General features: G+C 37.2%; 2 protein-coding genes and 1 long non-coding RNA gene across 3 annotated transcripts; 2 read left to right on the top strand and 1 right to left on the bottom strand.

The window, feature by feature from the left end:
- The first annotated feature begins 142 nt into the window (after positions 1-142).
- LOC126826958 (cilia- and flagella-associated protein 107) lies at positions 143-7,287 on the top strand. The gene is made up of 3 exons (XM_050556125.2): positions 143-335; positions 1,439-1,727; positions 4,356-7,287. Exons 1-3 carry the CDS (start codon positions 231-233, stop codon positions 4,631-4,633), a joined length of 672 nt encoding a protein of 223 aa, XP_050412082.1. The 5' UTR covers positions 143-230; the 3' UTR covers positions 4,634-7,287.
- A 4,343-nt stretch (positions 7,288-11,630) lies between these two features.
- On the top strand, positions 11,631-14,634 carry LOC126828107 (uncharacterized). Its single transcript, XM_056102223.1, has 3 exons — positions 11,631-11,775; positions 12,804-13,010; positions 13,568-14,634. The coding sequence occupies exons 1-3, from the start codon at positions 11,631-11,633 to the stop codon at positions 14,632-14,634; spliced, it is 1,419 nt and encodes a 472-aa protein (XP_055958198.1).
- Positions 14,635-16,472: 1,838 nt separating this feature from the next.
- Positions 16,473-19,258, bottom strand: LOC130013521 (uncharacterized). Its single transcript, XR_008788689.1, has 3 exons — positions 19,107-19,258; positions 17,107-17,450; positions 16,473-16,907 (listed from the first exon to the last, which is right to left on the bottom strand). It is a non-coding gene; the product is annotated as an uncharacterized LOC130013521 (long non-coding RNA).
- Between the last annotated feature and the right edge of the window lie 282 nt (positions 19,259-19,540).

Below are 19,540 nucleotides of genomic sequence, written 5' to 3'. Positions count from 1 at the left end.
GGATTTTACTGTGTATATGATCAGTAGTATTGACATGGTTATTACTATTTACAATGATGCAATGGACCATTATTTAATTGTAGATTAGATAACGTCTAACGAAATACAATGTGTAGTGTTACGCTTTTCTAGGTAGTGAGTTGGTTCTTAACGGTTTCCAAGGTAAACGATTAAAAGGGTTAAAAGGTGGTTTCAAGAAACCCTTCAGAACTGTTAACCAACAAGTTGTCATGGCTCAAGGAGATCCTAAAAAATGGTCAATGCCAGGATGGCGTATAGAACAACGTTTTTCTCCGGGTGTTCTTATTGGAAATTGGTCCGAAGAACGTAATATTGTAAGTATTTAATAAATAGTATTTAGTAATAATAATAAATAATAGCCTTTCTATTTCTACCTGAAACAAACTTTTTTTGAAAAAAATCTAAAAATGTATTACCATGATCCAAAAGTGTATATATTATTGTGAAAAACAATTTAAAATTAAAAATTGTTGTTCTGTTTATTTTTCATAATTAGAAAATAAAATTTTTTTGGAGCTTATGTAGGCCTATTAAATCTAGTCTATTAGATGTATTACCATGATCCAAAAGTGTATATATTATTGTGAAAAACAATTTAAAATTAAAAATTGTTGTTCTGTTTATTTTTCATAATTAGAAAATAAAAAATTTTTGGAGCTTATGTAGGCTTATTAGTCTATTAGATTAATCTAATATTATTAAACTTAGAGAAGCAGAATAATATAAGCAAAATATCTGGGATTGAAAACATGAAATATCGTAAATTTAATCTGTATGTAGTACCGAATTCAGCACGATACTAGATTTTTCCGATCTGAGAAATATCTTTCTGTGTTTATACTCACAATTCTAACCCTAACCCTTCAGAATAGCTTTAGCCAAAATCCGCCGTTGTTACTGCATCAATTTGTACGTTTTACATGTAATTTATAAACCTAACCTAACCCTAGAGAAAGATATTTCTCAGATCGTACAAAGATCTAGTAGTGTGCCCGAATTCAAGCAAATCCAGACTGTAAAATTTGTAAAATAATTTCCCTAGATCCTAGAGTGTAATTTTGAAATAAATTGTTTAGAGCGATTAGGTCTTTTCCAATAAATCATGTGCAGTAAAGTCTATATATTGCCACTCCAGTGGATGCCAAATTTTGACAAATTTGCAGTTCATCATAATACTGAATGCTTGAACCAGTTTTGGGTTGATATTCTTTTATTTAGTAATTCAACTTTAAAGGAGCTAAGTCTCTTAACCCAATTACCGGCGGCCCAAGATAATATAACTCTAGGTTCAGGGCAACAACGCCACAATTTAGTGCAAAGCAGGAATTTTTGCAAGGAATTAATCTGCAATATGCGAATTGTATTCTGGCCTACATAAAAAAAGCTGATCATCAGGAAACATATTTTTCTTCTTTAGTTTCAACGCGGTAACAATTTACACAACAGTACCCACCGAACAGATTTCCGTAACTGGGGAGGTCATCGACCTGATGTGGTTATTCGACGTAATGCTATGATGAGATCAGATGGACTTGGACCAGAGACTTTATTCCATCACCATGGTAAAAAGTATTCTAATAACATGGTGTCGTGGTATGATGAACAGTATAACGGCAGATGGCACGAGAACTGTCTTCCAGAATTAAGGAACTGGAACGGTCATTGTTTGGCCTGGGTACCAGAAAAATCAGATCACCCGCTCCAAGGTATGTAGTTTATTTCAAATTAGTTAGAGGGGTTGGTTGGCTGAATGGTTATATTGCACATGCGCGTTGTATCATAAGGTCTGGTATTGAGTCAAGTGGTGTGGTTTTGATTCCTCGGTTGTACATGTATATTACAAGGAGTGGAGTCGCCTGACCAACCTTTTGGGTTTTCTCCAGGTCCTCCAGTTTCCTCCCACTGCTAAAGACCCCTATGTGCAAGCGAATTATTGAAATAACATTGAACCCTATGTTAGTCCCGAAATGACTTCTCTCTCTTTACAATATTGTAGTTTGTACGGGACTAACAGTCAACCAAATGATCTTCAGACTTCAGAGGCAATAATATTAAAATGTCTACCATTTCAAAATTAAAAGTAAATTTGAGAAAATTAATAATCATATCAATTTTATGTTTTATATTTTGATTATATTTAATATGACAGTTACTTGAGGCAGTTGAGGTAATTTTACCAAGATTTTTCTCAATTTTTACTACCAGTACTTAATTTTTTATAGGTTTTTTTTTTGTCTTAAATAGTTTATAGATATATTAGTCAAAGAAAATAGTTTTTATACCAAGTGGCAGTTTTAATCTTTTTGAGTCAATCTTAGTTATAGTTTAAAATATTACTGTAGTAAGATCCTTTAAGCTTTTAAATAAAACCCTAAATTAGATGTACAGTAGGCCTATTCATTACAGTTTAAAATATTACAGTAACTCGGCCCTTTAAGTTTCTATAGCAGACCCTTAATTACACCTATTCATTTATCCAATAAATATTTAATAGTTTCCCAAAAAACTTTCATCTAGTTAAAAAATAGATGTATCCATTAATCCAATATCACTGGTTTACATGTGTGGGGTTGGATGGCCGAATGGTTAGCATTTGCGCACTGTATCATAAGGTCTGTCATTGAGTCAACAGACGTGGTTTCGAATCCCCGGTTGTACGTGACAAGGAGTAGGGTTGCCTGTCCAACCTCGTGGGTTTTCTCTGGGTCCCCAGGTTTCCTCCCACTGCTAGAGACCCCTACACGCAAGCAAATTATTGAAATAAAATTAAACCATATGTTAGTCCCAAAATGACCTAGTCTGTCTCGAGTGGACGTTAAACTCCATTTCTCTCTCTCGCTTTAAATGTAATGTTTTAAAATTCTAAAGGAAACCCTTAGTTACTAGGTAGATGTATTGATTAATCCTATCATGTAATTATGGTTTAATCCAATCTGTATTAAGTGTTTCCCCACCAAACAATGATACAATGTTTATAGCAACACCAGAAGTTCATTAAAAGCATTATATATTAATCACTAATTAGGACTGGATTAACAGGGTTTATGATCCAACCAGGTTTAATTATAAAACTAGAACACCAAGTCTACTCTTCTTTAGAAATGATATCAAGTGTACCAATATAATGAATTTTTAATCAACATAAATTTTGATTAATCTTGTATAGTGTAATTTACGCAGTTGATAGTGCCAAAGCTTTGAATAATTCATTATAGTTGTTGCAACTCCCATCTGCATAACCCAGAGAAAGCAGACATGTGATACATGTATGTTAGAAAAAAATAATTTAAACTCTTTACAGAATAGTAACTTATTTACTTTCTATTGAACAGAATGATGAAGTGTATTTAATTTTTTTATGATTTTTTTTTATCTATATTTTATCTGTACCTGTACCCCGCTATTTTATTTTTTTATGATTTCTGATCTATATTTTATTTGTACCTGTACCATGTTATTTTATTTTTTTTAAATCCTATTATCTTGATTTACCAAATAGTTTAATTTTATTATTTTTTATGATTTTCTATCTATATTATATTGTTTTATATGGTGTACTCATAATCGTATATTTTCTTGTACAAGCGTCACAGAGCAGCTTTACACAAGCTGAATTTTGGCGCTATACAAGCAGGTCCGTAGGGAGGGGGTGAAGGGCAAGTGGATCAGCTCATTCAGCTGCCCCTTATGGGTGCCAAAGGCTTGATCAATGGGGCGCACAAACGGCATGCTTGGTGGTGTGCCCCATCCCGGAGGGGCGCCGATAATGCCGGGATTGGTGGGCTGCCCACGATGAGATCATGGGCGCCTATAATATAATTCGCGGGGCACCCTTAATGCCGTGTGAGATTGGTTAGACGCCCAACTTTTCGTTTTTCTCATAAATTATTATAGGTACGTTAAAGTTGTATTCCTTCCTTCAAATTTTTATAATGTTCATATCAAAATATAATATGCCAATATCGCAATTCAGTCTCAAAATTGAAATTTTCTGTCATTTTCAAGTGCAAATCCAATTTTCCAAAGTTTTTTTTTGGGGGGGGGGATGGAGAGGGCACCCTTGACCCCTCTCCGAAAAGGGAGGTGTGTCCACAGTACCGTTCGTCAAGTGTAGGTACATCGGCGCCTCCAGAAGCCCCATCGGTGCCCCCAGAAGCCTTTGCCCCCCCCCCCATCAGTATATAAGTTCAATAATTTATTTATATTTTGTTTTTTATCTTTAAAGATATGTTTGATCAGGGTTGATAAGGTCATTTAGTGCGACACGAAAATTTGTTTTAATTAAAATAATTAAAGGAATTAAAATAATTATTTCTTGTGTCTCGATTTTACAGGACAATCAACAAATTATGGTCTGTTACCAAAACTACAACGAGAATGGAAACAGCAGATATGCGATGAAACCAAGGGAGACTACCTGTCTACCTATCAGAACTCCTTCATTTCTCCACCTAAAAGTGCCTTGGTTACGCTAAGAAATGCTGTACCTAAACCCAGCTCCACATCTGTCCATAGTATTACAAAAATAAACAAAAATCTAGATTTCAGAAATGACCCAACTGCCAAGGGACCTGAACTTTCAGGAAGGGAATTGACAACAATCTCATGTTAGAAAATATACCAAAGATTTAGAATATATAATGATTTTAAAGATTATTCAGATGTGAATTGCACAGTACATAATATTTTGTCTCCTTTTTTTTAGCTTAAAGATACATTCTGGAACCAGATTAATTTTAAACCCAGCACTGTTTGTTATCTATGGAAGATGCCAGTGTTGGAAAATGTTAAATTTGTCATACTTTTGTAAATTCTGAATAGTATTAAACCATTTTTGAACAACTACATTTGTATAAGCAGCTTTAATCTACTGTTTGAATAATAGTTTCATTAAAGATACATTATGGGAGATTAGATACAGAGCTAGTAGTTCTCACTATCATAGTTAAAAACTAGATATTGTAAAGGGAATTTGCTGAAAATTTCAGTCAAATTGATCCACCCTGAACCGAGAATTTAGTGATTGAATTTTGGGCCTAGCCTTGATCATCATTACTAAATTCGGTACGATAAAATCATAGTCTCGATTATCCATTTTTTGATTTAATCAGAAGCAGCAGCAGCAAATATTGCAGGCTAGCGATGACATCAAGAGTTGATTATAGTCTGTTAAAGTTAATTAATGTCTAATTAATAATTTAGATAACAGTTCAGGCCTAAAGAAAGACCTGCAATTGGCAGATTTAGCTCTTGCATAATGCATGTTTAATTTTCACTAATGGTTATTGTATGTATATGTATATCCATTCTATATCAAGCTAACATTTACAATGCAAACCACATAATCAAATTATTTATTATTTTAATTTTTATATGAAAGTTTATAATATAGCTTTAACAAATTATCTATATAGATTTTCATGTTATTTATATGATTTTTAACAAAGCATTTTAGTTATACAGAATTGCTTAACTTTGCTTTGAATATATTCCTTCCCCTTTTGGACCAGGAACTGAACAGACTCTTGTTCTTGGGGCGACTTTTCAAAAAAGCCCAAGGCTTCGTCAATTCATCGGTTGTACATGACAAGGAGTAGGGTCGCTTGTCCAACCTCGTAGGGTTTCTCCGGGTCCTCCAGTTGCCTCCCACTGCTAAAGACCCCTACGCGCAAACAAATTATTTAAATAAAATTAAACCATATTATGTTAGTCCCGAAATGACCTAGTTTGTGTCGTAGACATCAACCCCATTTCTCTCTCTCGTCAATTCATGTCCATCAACATGAAAATTGGCATGCTTCCTTGAACAATTTCATCCAACATGGTCAGTTCCTGGTCCATAGTAGGATCGTCATTGTTTTATGAATTGTCTCCCTTATTGTTATTTTGTTTTCATTTTGAGTGAAGTCGGTATCATTACTGACTCAGGACTGTACAGCACAGTGAACGCTTACAGCTAGCCCCCGGATCCATTCACTTGATATGATATGATATACTTTGTTTGTTGTTTATTATTGGAAATATCTGTATATATTGTTCGTGGGTTGTCTTATGGGTTTAGTTTGTGTGTATTGCAGTCATCCTGCACTTACTATAAGTATTATTGTTATATTTAAATTATATATTTATTCAGTAAACTGTGATATAATTGTGTTATTTATATGAGTTATTGATTTATAGGGTAGGACTGGTGTTTGTTAAAAGGTGAAAAGAGAAATAACAGTGATCAAACTCAATGCTAGGTTCCCACTATCACGATTCACGCTACGATTTGAATTATGGTTTTAATCGTGAAGTAATCATGGTGATCCTAACAGGTCTTATAATATATTGAGGCCCGTCGCAGCAATCGAGTTGATCATATCAAATAATGTATCTGCACGTATGAGATCGTGGACTCAGTAGGAACATTCCTTTCGTAACGCATCGCACGATGGTGGGAATCTTTGTATAAGGTCACTCGAGAAAGAGCTGGTTGTTCTTGGTATAATACTTTAAAAATTTATGTATTAAAAATTTCAGTCAAATTACTTTATTCTAAGCAAACTTATGAATGCCTAATACATGTATAGAAAGCCTTTTACCTGTAGTTGTTGTGATGTTACACATTTTCGGAAGGTTTCGAATTTTTCGTCCATATTTGCATTTATAATGGTAGACATTAAGTAATCCACTCAATATCTTTGCCATCCAAGGTCTAGAGAGTTGATTATGGGCTTGTCATGTAAATAGATGTCTAAATAACAAATCATATAACATTTGAAGCCAGTAAAGAAATTGTCCGGCAATAGACAAATTTAAATCTTAATATAATATTCATCTTTGTGATTATATACCTAGACAGTATTATTTTTTATATTATTGTATTTTTGCTCAAATTATACAAGATGTACTGGTTTTTTAAAAAAAACTGTTTATATAATTTTAGATAGTTAAAGGGACAATAACACTCTTGCTGGCTTGACAGCTCCAGAAAATAAAAAATAGCCTTATTCTAAGTACTAGATGTGTTAGTGTCCTACCTGTTATGTAAATTATCCATTAAATCCTATTTTACTTGTCCACAGGGTTCAAAAATATTTTTAAATCCAAGTAACATTTGAAAAGCTTTACGTCAGGCTTTTCAAATCATTGAGTTGAATTTTTTCAATTTTTTAAATTAGGTGTGTTAAGATGAAATTTGTATCATCAATTAATTGGAATATTGTAAAATAGTACAATTTGTTGACCAGAATATAGATTGGGACATATTATTCAGTCACAACAAGAGTGGTATTGAGCCTTTAATATATTGTGTCTGTGATAATCCAATCTGATTAAAATACAGATCTATATTTCATTTCGTTTTTTTTATGCTTTCGATGGCCTCCACTGCATGAAGATCTGACCAGTTGTACTGGGAGGTTGCATCAGGGGTCATACTGGCAGCATGCCTATAACAGTTTCATTGCTAATCCCTCACATTAAGCAGAATACGGGTTACATAACAACTCTTTCAGATCCTAGTGTCGTAAAGACAACATTGAGTCAACTGGCATGGTTTTGATTCCCCGGTTGTACGTGACAACGAGTTGGGTCTCCTGTCCAACCTCGTGGGGTTTTTTCCAGGTCCTCCTGTTTACTCCCACTGCTAAAGACCCCTACGCGCAAGCGAATTATTGAAATAAAATTAAACCATATGTTAGTCCCGAAATGACCTAGTTTGTGTCAGTACTCCCTCTGTTATTCATTACCAAAGACATTTACTGAAATATTTTCATACCATGCATCTTTTTATTCAATAATCTGGATTGAGTTACAGGCTATGCTTATTTGTAACCCCTCCCTCTCCCTTATGTTACGGGAGCAACGGTGGGTAAGACGTTTGCTCACTAACCTGGATTGGTCGAGAAACTTCATCGGGTTTTTCCAACGTGGTTTGCCCCCTTGTCAGTGGTGCGGGATGGAAGGACTGAAAAGGACAGTTATTTCTAGTCGTTTGGATGGGACAAAAAACTGAGGTCTCATGTATACATTGGCATGTACGTAAAAGATCCGCTTGGCAGTTGGAATTAGATATAAGAGTAGGCGACAGTGCTGCTGCCCGGGCAAAGTTTCCCTCATAGCACACTGTATAGCGTGCCATACCCTTCATTATTACCTAATCAGAGCAGAGCTGTAGGACATTAAAACTCATTTCATTTACCTTATATGTTATTTCTGGTCATGGTCATTTTATAGACCTACTGTAGTCACCTATCTATGTTGTCTGCCCAGTGGAAACGGTTTTCTGGGCCTGACCTGCTGTAATCCCCTGTGTTGATTGGCTGATCTACAATGTTTGTTAGGCCAGCAGTGTAATCCCCGATGTTGATGGGCCCCTCGACTATGTTTTCTGGGCCTGTTGTAGCAGGCTGTACTGTTTTAACTTCTTGGATTCAATGGACTTCATTCATGAAATCTTCAACTAAAATATTTTTAAGAACTAACAATTTTCATTGGTTGGGGTGTCCATCATGTGTAATAAAAAATATTCTAGTTTTAGTTTTCAAGGTCCATATACCATATACGTTAATATCTAAAACTTGACTTACAAATTATCTAGACTGATTACTGTGTCCGTTGTCACTCCGATAATCAAAGGGGGAACATTACCCAACGACAGGGCCGTAACTAGCTCAGAGCAACGAGGGCGTCGGGTAATGTCCTCAGGGGTGCTGTAAAATTGACGGACAATGTATAACTATTGATTTTTTTATGGTGATCCATAAAGATGTGAATTTTTATGAAAATTATGTGATCCGAATAAGAGTCCACAAACTTCGTACACATTTCACATTTTGCGTATATGGCAGTTGCGGTCTAATGCGTACCACAACACGGATGGACAGGAGCGACGGCATAATACATCCACATGAAAATGTGGACGTAACATACAACAACTATTCCTAGGTCAACAGATTTCAAGGGCGAGCGGAAGTGAAATCTTGATTGGGGGCGGGCTAGATCGTCGGGGACGCTTTCTGGGCGATTTCTGGCTAAAAAAAATGAAGTGAAATTTTATTTCTTTTCTAATTCTCTTACCATGAAAACACAGTCAATGGTGGTTTAATCCTGTGACGCTGGCCTTGACAAATATATGCATAATAATACAAAGGTTATCGGACACAGAGGGCACAATTTTTATCCGATTTTGATGAAGCTTACAATATATATTTATAACCGAAAGGTCTCGGTTCCTTTCGATATCGGACGGTGCATGACTTCTTGGATTGTGACCCCTGATTGTACATTTTAGTTTGTGGACCCTGTAGAAGTCACAGTTTTTATTTGATTGTAAAAACCGTTCAAATATAGTAAAGTTACACCATAATTACAGTTAAGTTCACATTTCGTCATTTCGTGAAATTCGGACCGAAACTGCCCTTAAAAGCATGTAATTGTAATACCCAGGTTAGATTTAAATATTACGGACACCTGCAGATTTCGCCAAGGTCACGAGATGTAAACAGGGCTAGCGCCAACCCTAGACCAAGACCTAGCCCTTATCCTAACCCACAATCCTCTGCAAAAATCACGTGCCCTAACCCATTTACATCTGGTGACCATGACGAAATCTGCCGGTGGCCTTTATTAAAATATTTGAATCTGACCGTTATACCCAAGTTCAAATTTGTTATCCAATTTTGATGAAAATAATGTATATTTATATCTAAAAGATCTGGATTCCCTTCGATATTAGCTCGTATTGGACCGTAACTCTTTGGATTATGACCCCGTGATTGTATGAAATATCACGTTTTTAGCTTAAGGCCCGTCACAATCTTTATCTTATTTTCAAAACTGTTCAAATATATAACCGTTTCACCATAGTTATGGTTGAGTCCGAATTTCCTGAAAATCGGATCGAGACTTCCCGTCAAATAGCCACTCCCCGTTACGCAAATAGTATGATAAAAGCATTTAATACCCAGGTTGTGGACCATCTAGAAGTCACAATTTTATCCCATTTAGATGAAACTTAAAACGAGAATCACTAGTTCTTGGGTGAGTTCAATTTTCGTGCGCATCTGCCCCTCCCTGCCCTTTACACAAAATGTGAAATATGAATGGCGTTTCTGGACCTTTCCCATGAAACTGAAACTATGTGTTAAGTTCTTGGATGAGTTCGATTTATTTGGTACGCATCAGACCTTACATTCCAGAGCTATAGCCCTTGCTTTTCACGCACAATTTGAAATATTATGCATGGATTTTGTAAGCCCTCCAGAGGGGCTACCATTGTTGTCCCATTCTGATAAAACTTGACAAATATATCATGGATCAAAAGATCTTGAATAAGTGGATGAGCCCTATTGATTTTACCTCTTTCCCATCCATTTCTTACAAAATGTGGGTGTTTCTTGCATGGCAACCGATTGTTTGAACTGATCATAACTGATAGCAGTGAATTATTTGATGGATAAGGGACACAAGGAAAGAGAATAAGAAAAACTCGTTTTTCTAATAAGCCAATTTGTCAGAGATACAACGGACGTGACACGGACTTGAAAGAAAGATAGGCTGTTCAGTTATCTAATCGCGACCCTCTCAACCGTGGTCAGTATTAAGAGAGAGAGAGAGAGAGAGAGAGAGAGAGAGAGAGAAATGGGGTTTAACGTCCACTCGACACAAACTATATCATTTCGGGACTAACATATGGTTTAATTTCATTTCAATAATTCGCTTGCGCGTAGGGGTCTTTAGCAGTGGGAGGAAACCGGAGGACCCGGAGAAAACCCACGAGATTGAACAGGCGACCCTACTCCTTGTCACGTAAAACCGGGGATTCGAAACCACGCCAGTTGACTCAATGGCAGGCCGTATGATGCAGTACGCACGAGCTAGCCATTCGGCCACCCACCCCCCTGGTCCGTATTAAGAAAAGCGGGGTTTTCTTCTTCTGAAAGTCTACCTTCAAGAAATCTCTTGTCTATGTTAAAATCAGGCCCCTTTACTTGTATGCAATTACCTGGAGAAAGGAATACTTGCGGCCAAATTATTGGGGGCTTTATAAACCCCCCCCCCCCCCCGCTACCCCCACTCCACCGGGCCTGATTTCTATCTTTGCTGTTTATCCCTTTACATTGAATATCTGTGTGAATCAAATGGAATAATAGACTATATTTTGTTATAACAGTAATATCATTAATGGATGCAGTCGACTGTAAAATTATAATTTATTTGGGTATGTCTCATCGACATCAGTATGAACAAGTGCGCTGTGTCAAACTATGACTTACGATATTATTTATTAATATTTCAACTCCATAATCGAATATCGACCTATGAGTTGATCAAATTTCTTCTATGCCTACATATATATAATTATTTTCTATATCGGGACTTCATCCCTGTAGATAAACATTTAATGATATGATACTATTTAAAATCACATGATAAAAACATTGCTGTATCATCATCGAAACATGTCTCCCGTTAATGTAGGCCTCCTGTTCAATATGATCAATATTTGCTGTATCATTTCATGGATTATACTCAACATGGATGAATAAACTTGTCGGATCTGACCCAGGCACGTTTTCAACAGCAACATCGACCCGAGAGGCAACTTTTAGAAGATCTACAGAATGGTTCGATGTTCGAAGAATGTAATTTTGCGGATAACGGCTATAGCGGTAGGATGTCTGGGGATGGCAGTGGCTGGTTCCATATTCGCCTTCAACGCCTACTCCAATGCTATCAAATTAAGTTTCCGGTATTCACAATCTCAAGGTGCGTTGCAGGTCATTTACTTTTCAAACAGTGATTTATAACCTTTATTATCCACCGATGACTAACGAAATTAGAGTTTTATTTAGGTTATTTTGAGATTAAGATAAAATGGTATTTGAGGTTTTATGTAACACTGTTTCTAGGTGTAATCCTGCCAAGATCTAATTATTAAGGCCACCAACAGATTCCTTCAAGGTCGACAAGATGTAAATGGGGTTAGGGCACGGAATTGTTGGCGAGATTGTGGGTAAGGGCTAGGACTAGGTCCGAGGTTAGGGTTAGGGCTAGCCCGGTTTACATCTCGTGACAAGGACAGCTGTCTAGTCGTTCGGATGGGACGAAAAACCGAGGTCCCGTGTACACATTGGCGTACACGTAAAAGATCCCTTGGCAGTTGGAATTCGATAGAAGAGCAGGCCGTAGCGCCGCTGCCTGGGCAAAATTTCCCTAATAGCACACTGTATGGCGTATGCCTGTCTTCATTAGCCCAGGTTAGGAGCAGAACAGTAGGACGTTAAACCCATTTCATTTCATTTCATTCTCGTGACTTTTGACCAAATCTGCAGGTGACCTTAGGAAATAGATCTAACCGTTTAGTCCTATTATCAATTTGTAGATGTGGACCTCGATTTGCATATCATCAAACCACACTTCCCCTATAAGTCCTACAGTCACAATTAAGTGGAGAATTTTTCCTGAACAATGGCTATACAGTGAACGCTGACAATTTTGGACAATATGTGACGTTCGTGTTTCGTTCCTTTCGAAAGACCAGGCTGCTTTCGTATCTTTCGAAAGACCAGATTGCTATTTTACTACAGTCGTGCCCTGGCAAGTGAAAATCTGACATGATTATGCATTAAAGGGATAAATAGGCAAACGTATGGAAAACCTCATGACTGGATACATGTAGGTTATTTAGAAGACCTTTTCCTAATTTCTAATTCAAGCTATTATAAGGTTGGCTCCAAATTTAAATTTCTGGTGGTCTAAAAAAGGTATTAAACAATTTCAAATTCCCTTTTCAGTTGAAATGATGTCCGCACTGAGTAATTTTGGCATCTGTCTTGGATTTCCAGCCGGTTTTATGTATGAAAGGACTGGTGCCAGATGGACGTCTTTTACATCCCTGATTTTAACTACGCTGGGATTTATAATGCTGTATACAACTTACGATGAAGTCGAATTCTACCATGATAATCCATATTTACAGGATATTTATTTCTTTATTACTGGTAATGTCAATAATTATTGTTAACTAAATCCTACACATAGAAAAATAAGTACGATACTACTATATGGACTAGGAATTGATCATGACGTCATCGTCGCCATTTTGGAATTGTAACGTCGTAATATATATATTAAGGTCGGCAATCGCTACGCAGTCGTACAAGAGAGAGAGAGAGAGAGAGAGAGAGAGAGAGAGAGACTAGGTCCAATTATATTTCAAAAATTCGCTTCCGCGTAGGGGTCTATAGCAGTGGGAGCAAACCGGAGGACCCGGAGGAAACCCACGAGGTTATACAGGCGACCCTACTCCTTGTCACGTACAACCGGGGAATGACAGACCTTATGATACAACGCACACGCGCTAACCATTCGCCCCCAACCACATACACACTCCTTGTCCATGGCACAAGCATGCAAGGTTTCGTGTCGATTGTAATTGAATTTGAAGAGAGTCTCCCCCGAGAAGATCAATAGACTTTTTTGATATAGAATATTGTTCAGATAGCCGAAATCTCGACGTCACTTCACCCCCATCAAATTTATTTATTGTATCTTTCAGGATTCGGTTGTATTTTCACCTACATGGCATGTCTTACTACCAGTATGCACAACGTCCATGCTAAGCACAGAGGTAAAATCGTGGGACTTCTCGATTCTTCCTTCAGTGCTGGTCCTGCCATTTTTGCTCTCATTTACGGCGTCTGCTTTGTAAATGGCCACACAACAGACGTTCAGAATCAGGATTTGAAGGGGTTTTACCTGATGTCAGCCATTGCCTTTATAGTTACAAATTTACTGGGCGTTGTTTTCCTGAGCATTTATTCTACGCATCCTCCGGAGAGTTCTGATGACAGAGAGAAGTTAGTTAACAGCGTCAACTTCATCGAATCCGCTGAAAAAAGCGTAGAAGAGGTAAAAGACGTGACTGGATTCGCTTTATTAAAAAATGTTGATTTTCATTTCATATTTTGGCCGTGCGTCATGTGCTCCAGTCTCCAGCTCATGTATATAAACAACATTACGACATATCTGAGGTCGTTCGATTACCAGGATAAAAGTACTTTATTTACGGTGTTGAATCCCGTCTCGGCGACATGCTCCAAGTTCATTGTTGGTTTTACGTCTGACATCATTGCCGAGAAGGTACCAAGGGCTGCCGTTATATTAGCCGCCACAGTGTTTCAAAGCATCGTTCTTGGCGTGTGTGTGTTTTGGGGAGACTCTTATCCCGTGTTACTGTTAGCCGTTCTTGGCGTGGGTGTTGCGAACGGTGCTACTTGGTGCCTGAGCCCTACGATGACTAGCGAACATTTTGGTATGAAATATTTTGGGATGAACTGGGGTTTAATGATGGTTGGGTCTGGTATAGGTGGATTGATCATGCAGCAGGTGTACGGTTCATTGTATCAAGCAGCTATAGGAGATCCCAGCGTCACCGATTGTTATGGACTACGTTGCTTCCGGTGGAGCTATGGTATAGCTGCGGTGATGAGTCTGTGCTCCGTTCTGCTGTATGCCGGTCTTCTGGAGGGTCGTATTAGACATAAAAGACGATTAAATGAAATCTTAAAGAAAGTTGAACGTATGCCCCGTGAAACCGCGCGCGACCCAAAGGAAATATTTTGATTCTACAAAGGGCACCTGCCACAGACAATTATGACACACAGATCTAGAGATTTAGATCCAGTCTCTCAGTTTGTCAGTCACAGATTTGTGTCCTTTCGGTGTGTCCAGAACTAGTTCATTATTGCTTGAAATTATGATGCATTTCAAATCATTTTATCCAGACCTGACCTGGCTCACAAGCATGGACTGTAGTTGTACTTGTTCATTTCAAACAACTGCATCCATAACTTTGTTAGTAGCCATTTTCCAGAGTTTCCAGTTTATCCATGTAGATTAGGCTTCTAAAATCCAAGTATAGTGACAACCGGGTAATGTCCAAAAGGGGCAGCGCTTCTGATTCAACCATGGGGAATTTTAGTCGACCGCGAGCAGTTAGTTTCAGGACCACGAACCATTAGGATTTCCGAACCATATAGTCGCTGAAACATCAAAATAAAGCATCCAAAATATTGTAATTCATCGTAATACTTTGAGATATCCAGTTCCTGATTTAGGCCAAATGTGGTCCTGTGCTAGTTAAGATAAGCTATGGGGTCCCTTGCTTGTCCTGAAGGGGGTAGCTTAACCCGACATGCATATTACAGACAGTCCGACATACATGCTCAGAAAATCTACGAACAGGTAAAACATTATATGTAATGTGATCAATTATTATTTTCAACAAGTTTTAGGCAGATTTAGAATTATTTGGAAGGAAGAAAGATAAACCCTGATGAACGACTCCCTGTAGGTGGTGTACAGCTATAAAATATAGATGACATTATCATAAGATATATTTGTGGATGAATACCGAATTAAAAACCATTCACTCTTTGATTTGGTGAACCCCCTTTTCCCCGCTCCTCCTCGGCCAACGAAACTGTCAATCAATGTTTAAACTCTAGTTTCTGTTTCTATCATGTCGAAGATGTTGTTATTGTTGGTGAACACAGATAAGGTGCTCTGAAGCACGAAAATGACGCGCATAAAACATGGGATTTACCCTAGCGGAAGTCGAAGATGAATACATCTAGTTTTGTGGGATTAGATGGCCTAAATGGTTAGCGCGTGTGCGTTGTATCATTAGGTATGTCATTGTGTCAACTGGTGTGGTTTCGATTCCCTGATTGTACCTGATAGGGAGTTGCGTCGCCTGGCCAACCTCATGGGTTTTCTCCGGGTCCTCTGGTTTTCTCCCACTGCTATCCCTACGCGCAAGCGAATTATTGAAATAAAATTGAACCATATGTTAGTCCCGAAATGACCTAGTTTGTGTCGAGTGGACGTTAAACCCCATCTCTCTCTCTCTCTCTCACATCAAGTTATGAGTGTGGTCTGTAGTATTACCGGGGAATTTTATAAAATTAGAAACGCTGAGACCAGATTTCTGCTCATTTACATGTATAGGGTGGGGTTTGGGCGGTGGGGGGGGGAGGGGCTCTGGGTATATATCTAACAGTAGACCATAGCGCCTGGTAGCGCCGCCCGTTCGACCAAAATTTCGCCCATAGCACACTGTATTTATACCTGTCTTCATTATCCCAGTCGGTGTGGATGGGACGAAAAACCAAGGTCCCGTGTACACATTGGCGTGCACGTAAAAAATCCCTTGGCAGTTGGAATTCGATATAAGAGTAGGCCGTAGCGCTGCTGCTCGGGCAAAATTTCCCTCATAGCACAATGTACGGCGTATGCCCGTCTTCATTAGCCCAGGTTAGAAGCAGAACAGTAGGACGTTAAAACCTATTTCATTTCATTTCATTTCATTTCCAAGTCGGTATGGAAACGTAGAACGTTAAACCCCATTTCATTTATATTTCTCAATATATTATATAACACTGCACGTCAGTAGAACAACATTAGTTATAAAATATTTTATTGAAACAAAATTATAAAATATAAAACATTGTTAATTCATTATACATAAATTATATACATCTTCTGGTTTAAACACTCACCCACTCTCCCACCCCACCCAACCTCACCGCCAATCCAGATCAACCATTATAAAACAAAAGGAAAAAGGGTGTTGAATCCATCAAATCAATATAATCACTATATTTTACTACCAATAGTACAGAACCTGGTCCTGGTCTACAACACCAAGTTGTTCCAGGCTATAGTCGTTTTTGTTGCTTTCACAGTCGTAGATAAATCTCATACTACCATGTCTATATCCCTCTATACCAATCAGACTAATCTTCTTATTCTTCTTCTCTTCTATCAACTTCATTAAATCATTAACACTGACTTTCTTACTGACAGTTATAGTACCCATATCTTTATATCTACATCTATAAATACAGGTTAATATATTATATCATTATCAACTGATATAAATACAGGTTAATATATTATATCATTATCAATAATCATCTTATCTTTGTAAACCTCAGAAATATGATATAAGAAAAGGTTTGTTACGACTCTTAGTGAAGTTTCTCAAGTTTAACAATCATCAAAATATATATTATTATGAACACATTTACTTACTCGTCATATAACTTTAGAGTAATATCATTACTCGTATCCCTGATATAACGTCTAGTATTAGTGTTGGTGTTTGTCTTGACTTCTGATTGTTCTACTTTCTTCTTAAATGCTTCCAGGTCAGCAACTCTTTTTTTCAATTCAGCTATTTCTTCATCCTTTCTTTCGAATTGTTCATTTATCCGATTAAATTTAAACCGGAAATCTTCCATCTCGGAAGTAAGATCATCCAGGTCGGTCTGGTTACTAGTTTCATTTATTGTGTTTGATTTTCCAATCTGTACAGCTTGACAATCACCATGGGCATGTAGAGTATACATGTAGGTATTGTGGGTAACGGTTGATATCTGGAATAGAAAATAAATAAACAACCAGTCCCTACTTGTAAATATTATTACAACAATAACTCTCTTCTTAGATATGATAACCCTGATATATATACATGATATTTTTTACGTCAGATTCAGACAGTGACGTAGCACGCGCGAGAAACTTATTTCCTGATCAAATGGTAGAGAAGGGGCAGGTAATTCACTTTGACAAGGTTAGGGGTCAGAAGGATTTAGAAAGGCTGTTGATCAGCTTATTAATGACAGACATTGTGATTTCACGCCCCCTACATCACTATGTCCACTCGACACAAACTACGTCATTTCGGACAAGCGATCCTATTCCTTGTCACGTACAAGTGGGGAATCGTGGACATGATTTAACACCCCCTATATCAGAAAGAAGTCTATGAAGTATAAAAACGACGTATGCAGTCTTTAGTGCAGGCGTTGAGTTTTATAGTTTTAGGATCGGTGAGATGATCGGTGGACAAGGGATTAGTCGTTAACAGAGGTTTGGTGATGCATGGAGACAACCCCTTGATTGTTTTCCCTCAAACCTTTAGTATAGGGCCCGGTAGCTAAGAGAACGTAGCTAAAAACGTTGAGATATACTCTGATGTGTTCGTTTTTTGGGTTGTTTTTTTTTTGCGGGGGGGGGGGGTGGGGTGTAGTATACGATTGGGTGCCCTTAGTTTCGCCTGGCAAACTAAATTTCTTTATTAATTCATGTAACATCTACAAATAAGTTAATTTTATACTATAAGGACTAATTAAAGGAGCTAAATCTCCATTCTTTGGCACCTAGATAGGGACACAAATGGGTCGCAACGCATATAATAATAGGGAGAGGGGTTTTACATAGGCTAAACCTGTTCCCCAATCCCATTAAGACATCCTGAATAAAAATATTGTTTATATAAAAATATGAATGTACAATGTATATAAACTGTTCTACTCTAATTTCTAATTAGTTATGTTCGACGAAATACGCGAAGAGTCCAAATTGAATGGCAGTCTTTGGCGTTTGTTATTCCAGTCTACACCGGATATATTTAGTCTCGTACATCGGATCCCTTCATTACAAATGGCGCTTGAAAGCATTCTGGCACGCGATTCGTGTAACAATTTTAAAATATTCATTTTGTCTTAAATATTGGACATGAAAAGACCATCTTTTCACGGTAAGATAACAACATCAATGTTGATTTAAACTGACCTATATAAGTCATGTTAGCAATGTCGAAGGATATAGGTAATATTGAGTTAGAGACGCACCCAGCCCAGTGTAGTGAAACAACTTTCGTTTATCTTCAAATATTGTCAGTAAAATGAATCAAGTCGTGTTCATATCAAAATTGATACTGACAGAACGGGAACGAAGACATATTAAATGTATACAAAATTCAGATGAATTAACCTTTGTATTCAAATTAAATATAAATCTATTCTTTATATGTAACATGTTCTCTACTCTCGTTTCGCTTATTTAAACACAGAACCATATTCACGACAGATTAGATTGAATGTTTGGTGATGTTTATATTCAACGAGAGGGAAGACGGTGATTATCAATCAAGATTACACCAGATTTGATTGAGTGTTTGTATTCAATTAGAGGATGAGATCAAAACATCTAGTGTTATTTTATAAACATGACGTAGTTGTACTTACTGGGGTGGCCATTCTGCGTGTGCTTACAACTTTCTTCCTCTAGAGTTCCACTAAGTTCTTACTAAAGACAAACAGAACTGTATAACACTAGATCAAGGGGGTTCTATAAAAATTACCCATTGGAAAAACCCAGTCTATGTATAGTGTATTAAAGACGTGTTTTAGTCTTGTATAACTTGTCTCACATTTAACTACTTTGAGAGAGATCAAGTACGATAAATAATTATAATATTTCTACACACATGGATAGCCATTCTCGATAAAGAATATAGTCTTGAACACTAATACAATACTTTACTGTATTATAAGTTTAACCTAAATATAGAAATAGAATAAAATATGTTGTAACAGTCTGATCGAATGCACCCCAGTTATTTGATCTATAGGTGTTCAGTTGTGTCTGGATAACTTCGACTATTGAATACGAGTGTCAA

This window comes from Patella vulgata, chromosome 7 (assembly GCF_932274485.2).
Source record: "Patella vulgata chromosome 7, xgPatVulg1.2, whole genome shotgun sequence".
NCBI lineage: Eukaryota > Metazoa > Mollusca > Gastropoda > Patellidae > Patella > Patella vulgata.
The sequence above is the reverse complement of the archived record's forward strand: the minus strand, read 5'-3'. Positions and strand labels throughout refer to the sequence as shown.

Bases quoted from the DNA above. Each gene is read 5' to 3' on its own strand.
- LOC126826958 (XM_050556125.2), top strand. From the start codon at position 231: ATGGCTCAAGGAGATCCTAAAAAATGGTCAATGCCAGGATGGCGTATA. The intron at 336-1,438 runs GTAAGTATTTAA...TTTCTTCTTTAG, and splicing joins GGTCCGAAGAACGTAATATT to TTTCAACGCGGTAACAATTT. The intron at 1,728-4,355 runs GTATGTAGTTTA...TCGATTTTACAG, and splicing joins ATCAGATCACCCGCTCCAAG to GACAATCAACAAATTATGGT.
- LOC126828107 (XM_056102223.1), top strand. From the start codon at position 11,631: ATGGTTCGATGTTCGAAGAATGTAATTTTGCGGATAACGGCTATAGCG. The intron at 11,776-12,803 runs GTGCGTTGCAGG...TTCCCTTTTCAG, and splicing joins CCGGTATTCACAATCTCAAG to TTGAAATGATGTCCGCACTG. The intron at 13,011-13,567 runs GTAATGTCAATA...TGTATCTTTCAG, and splicing joins TATTTATTTCTTTATTACTG to GATTCGGTTGTATTTTCACC.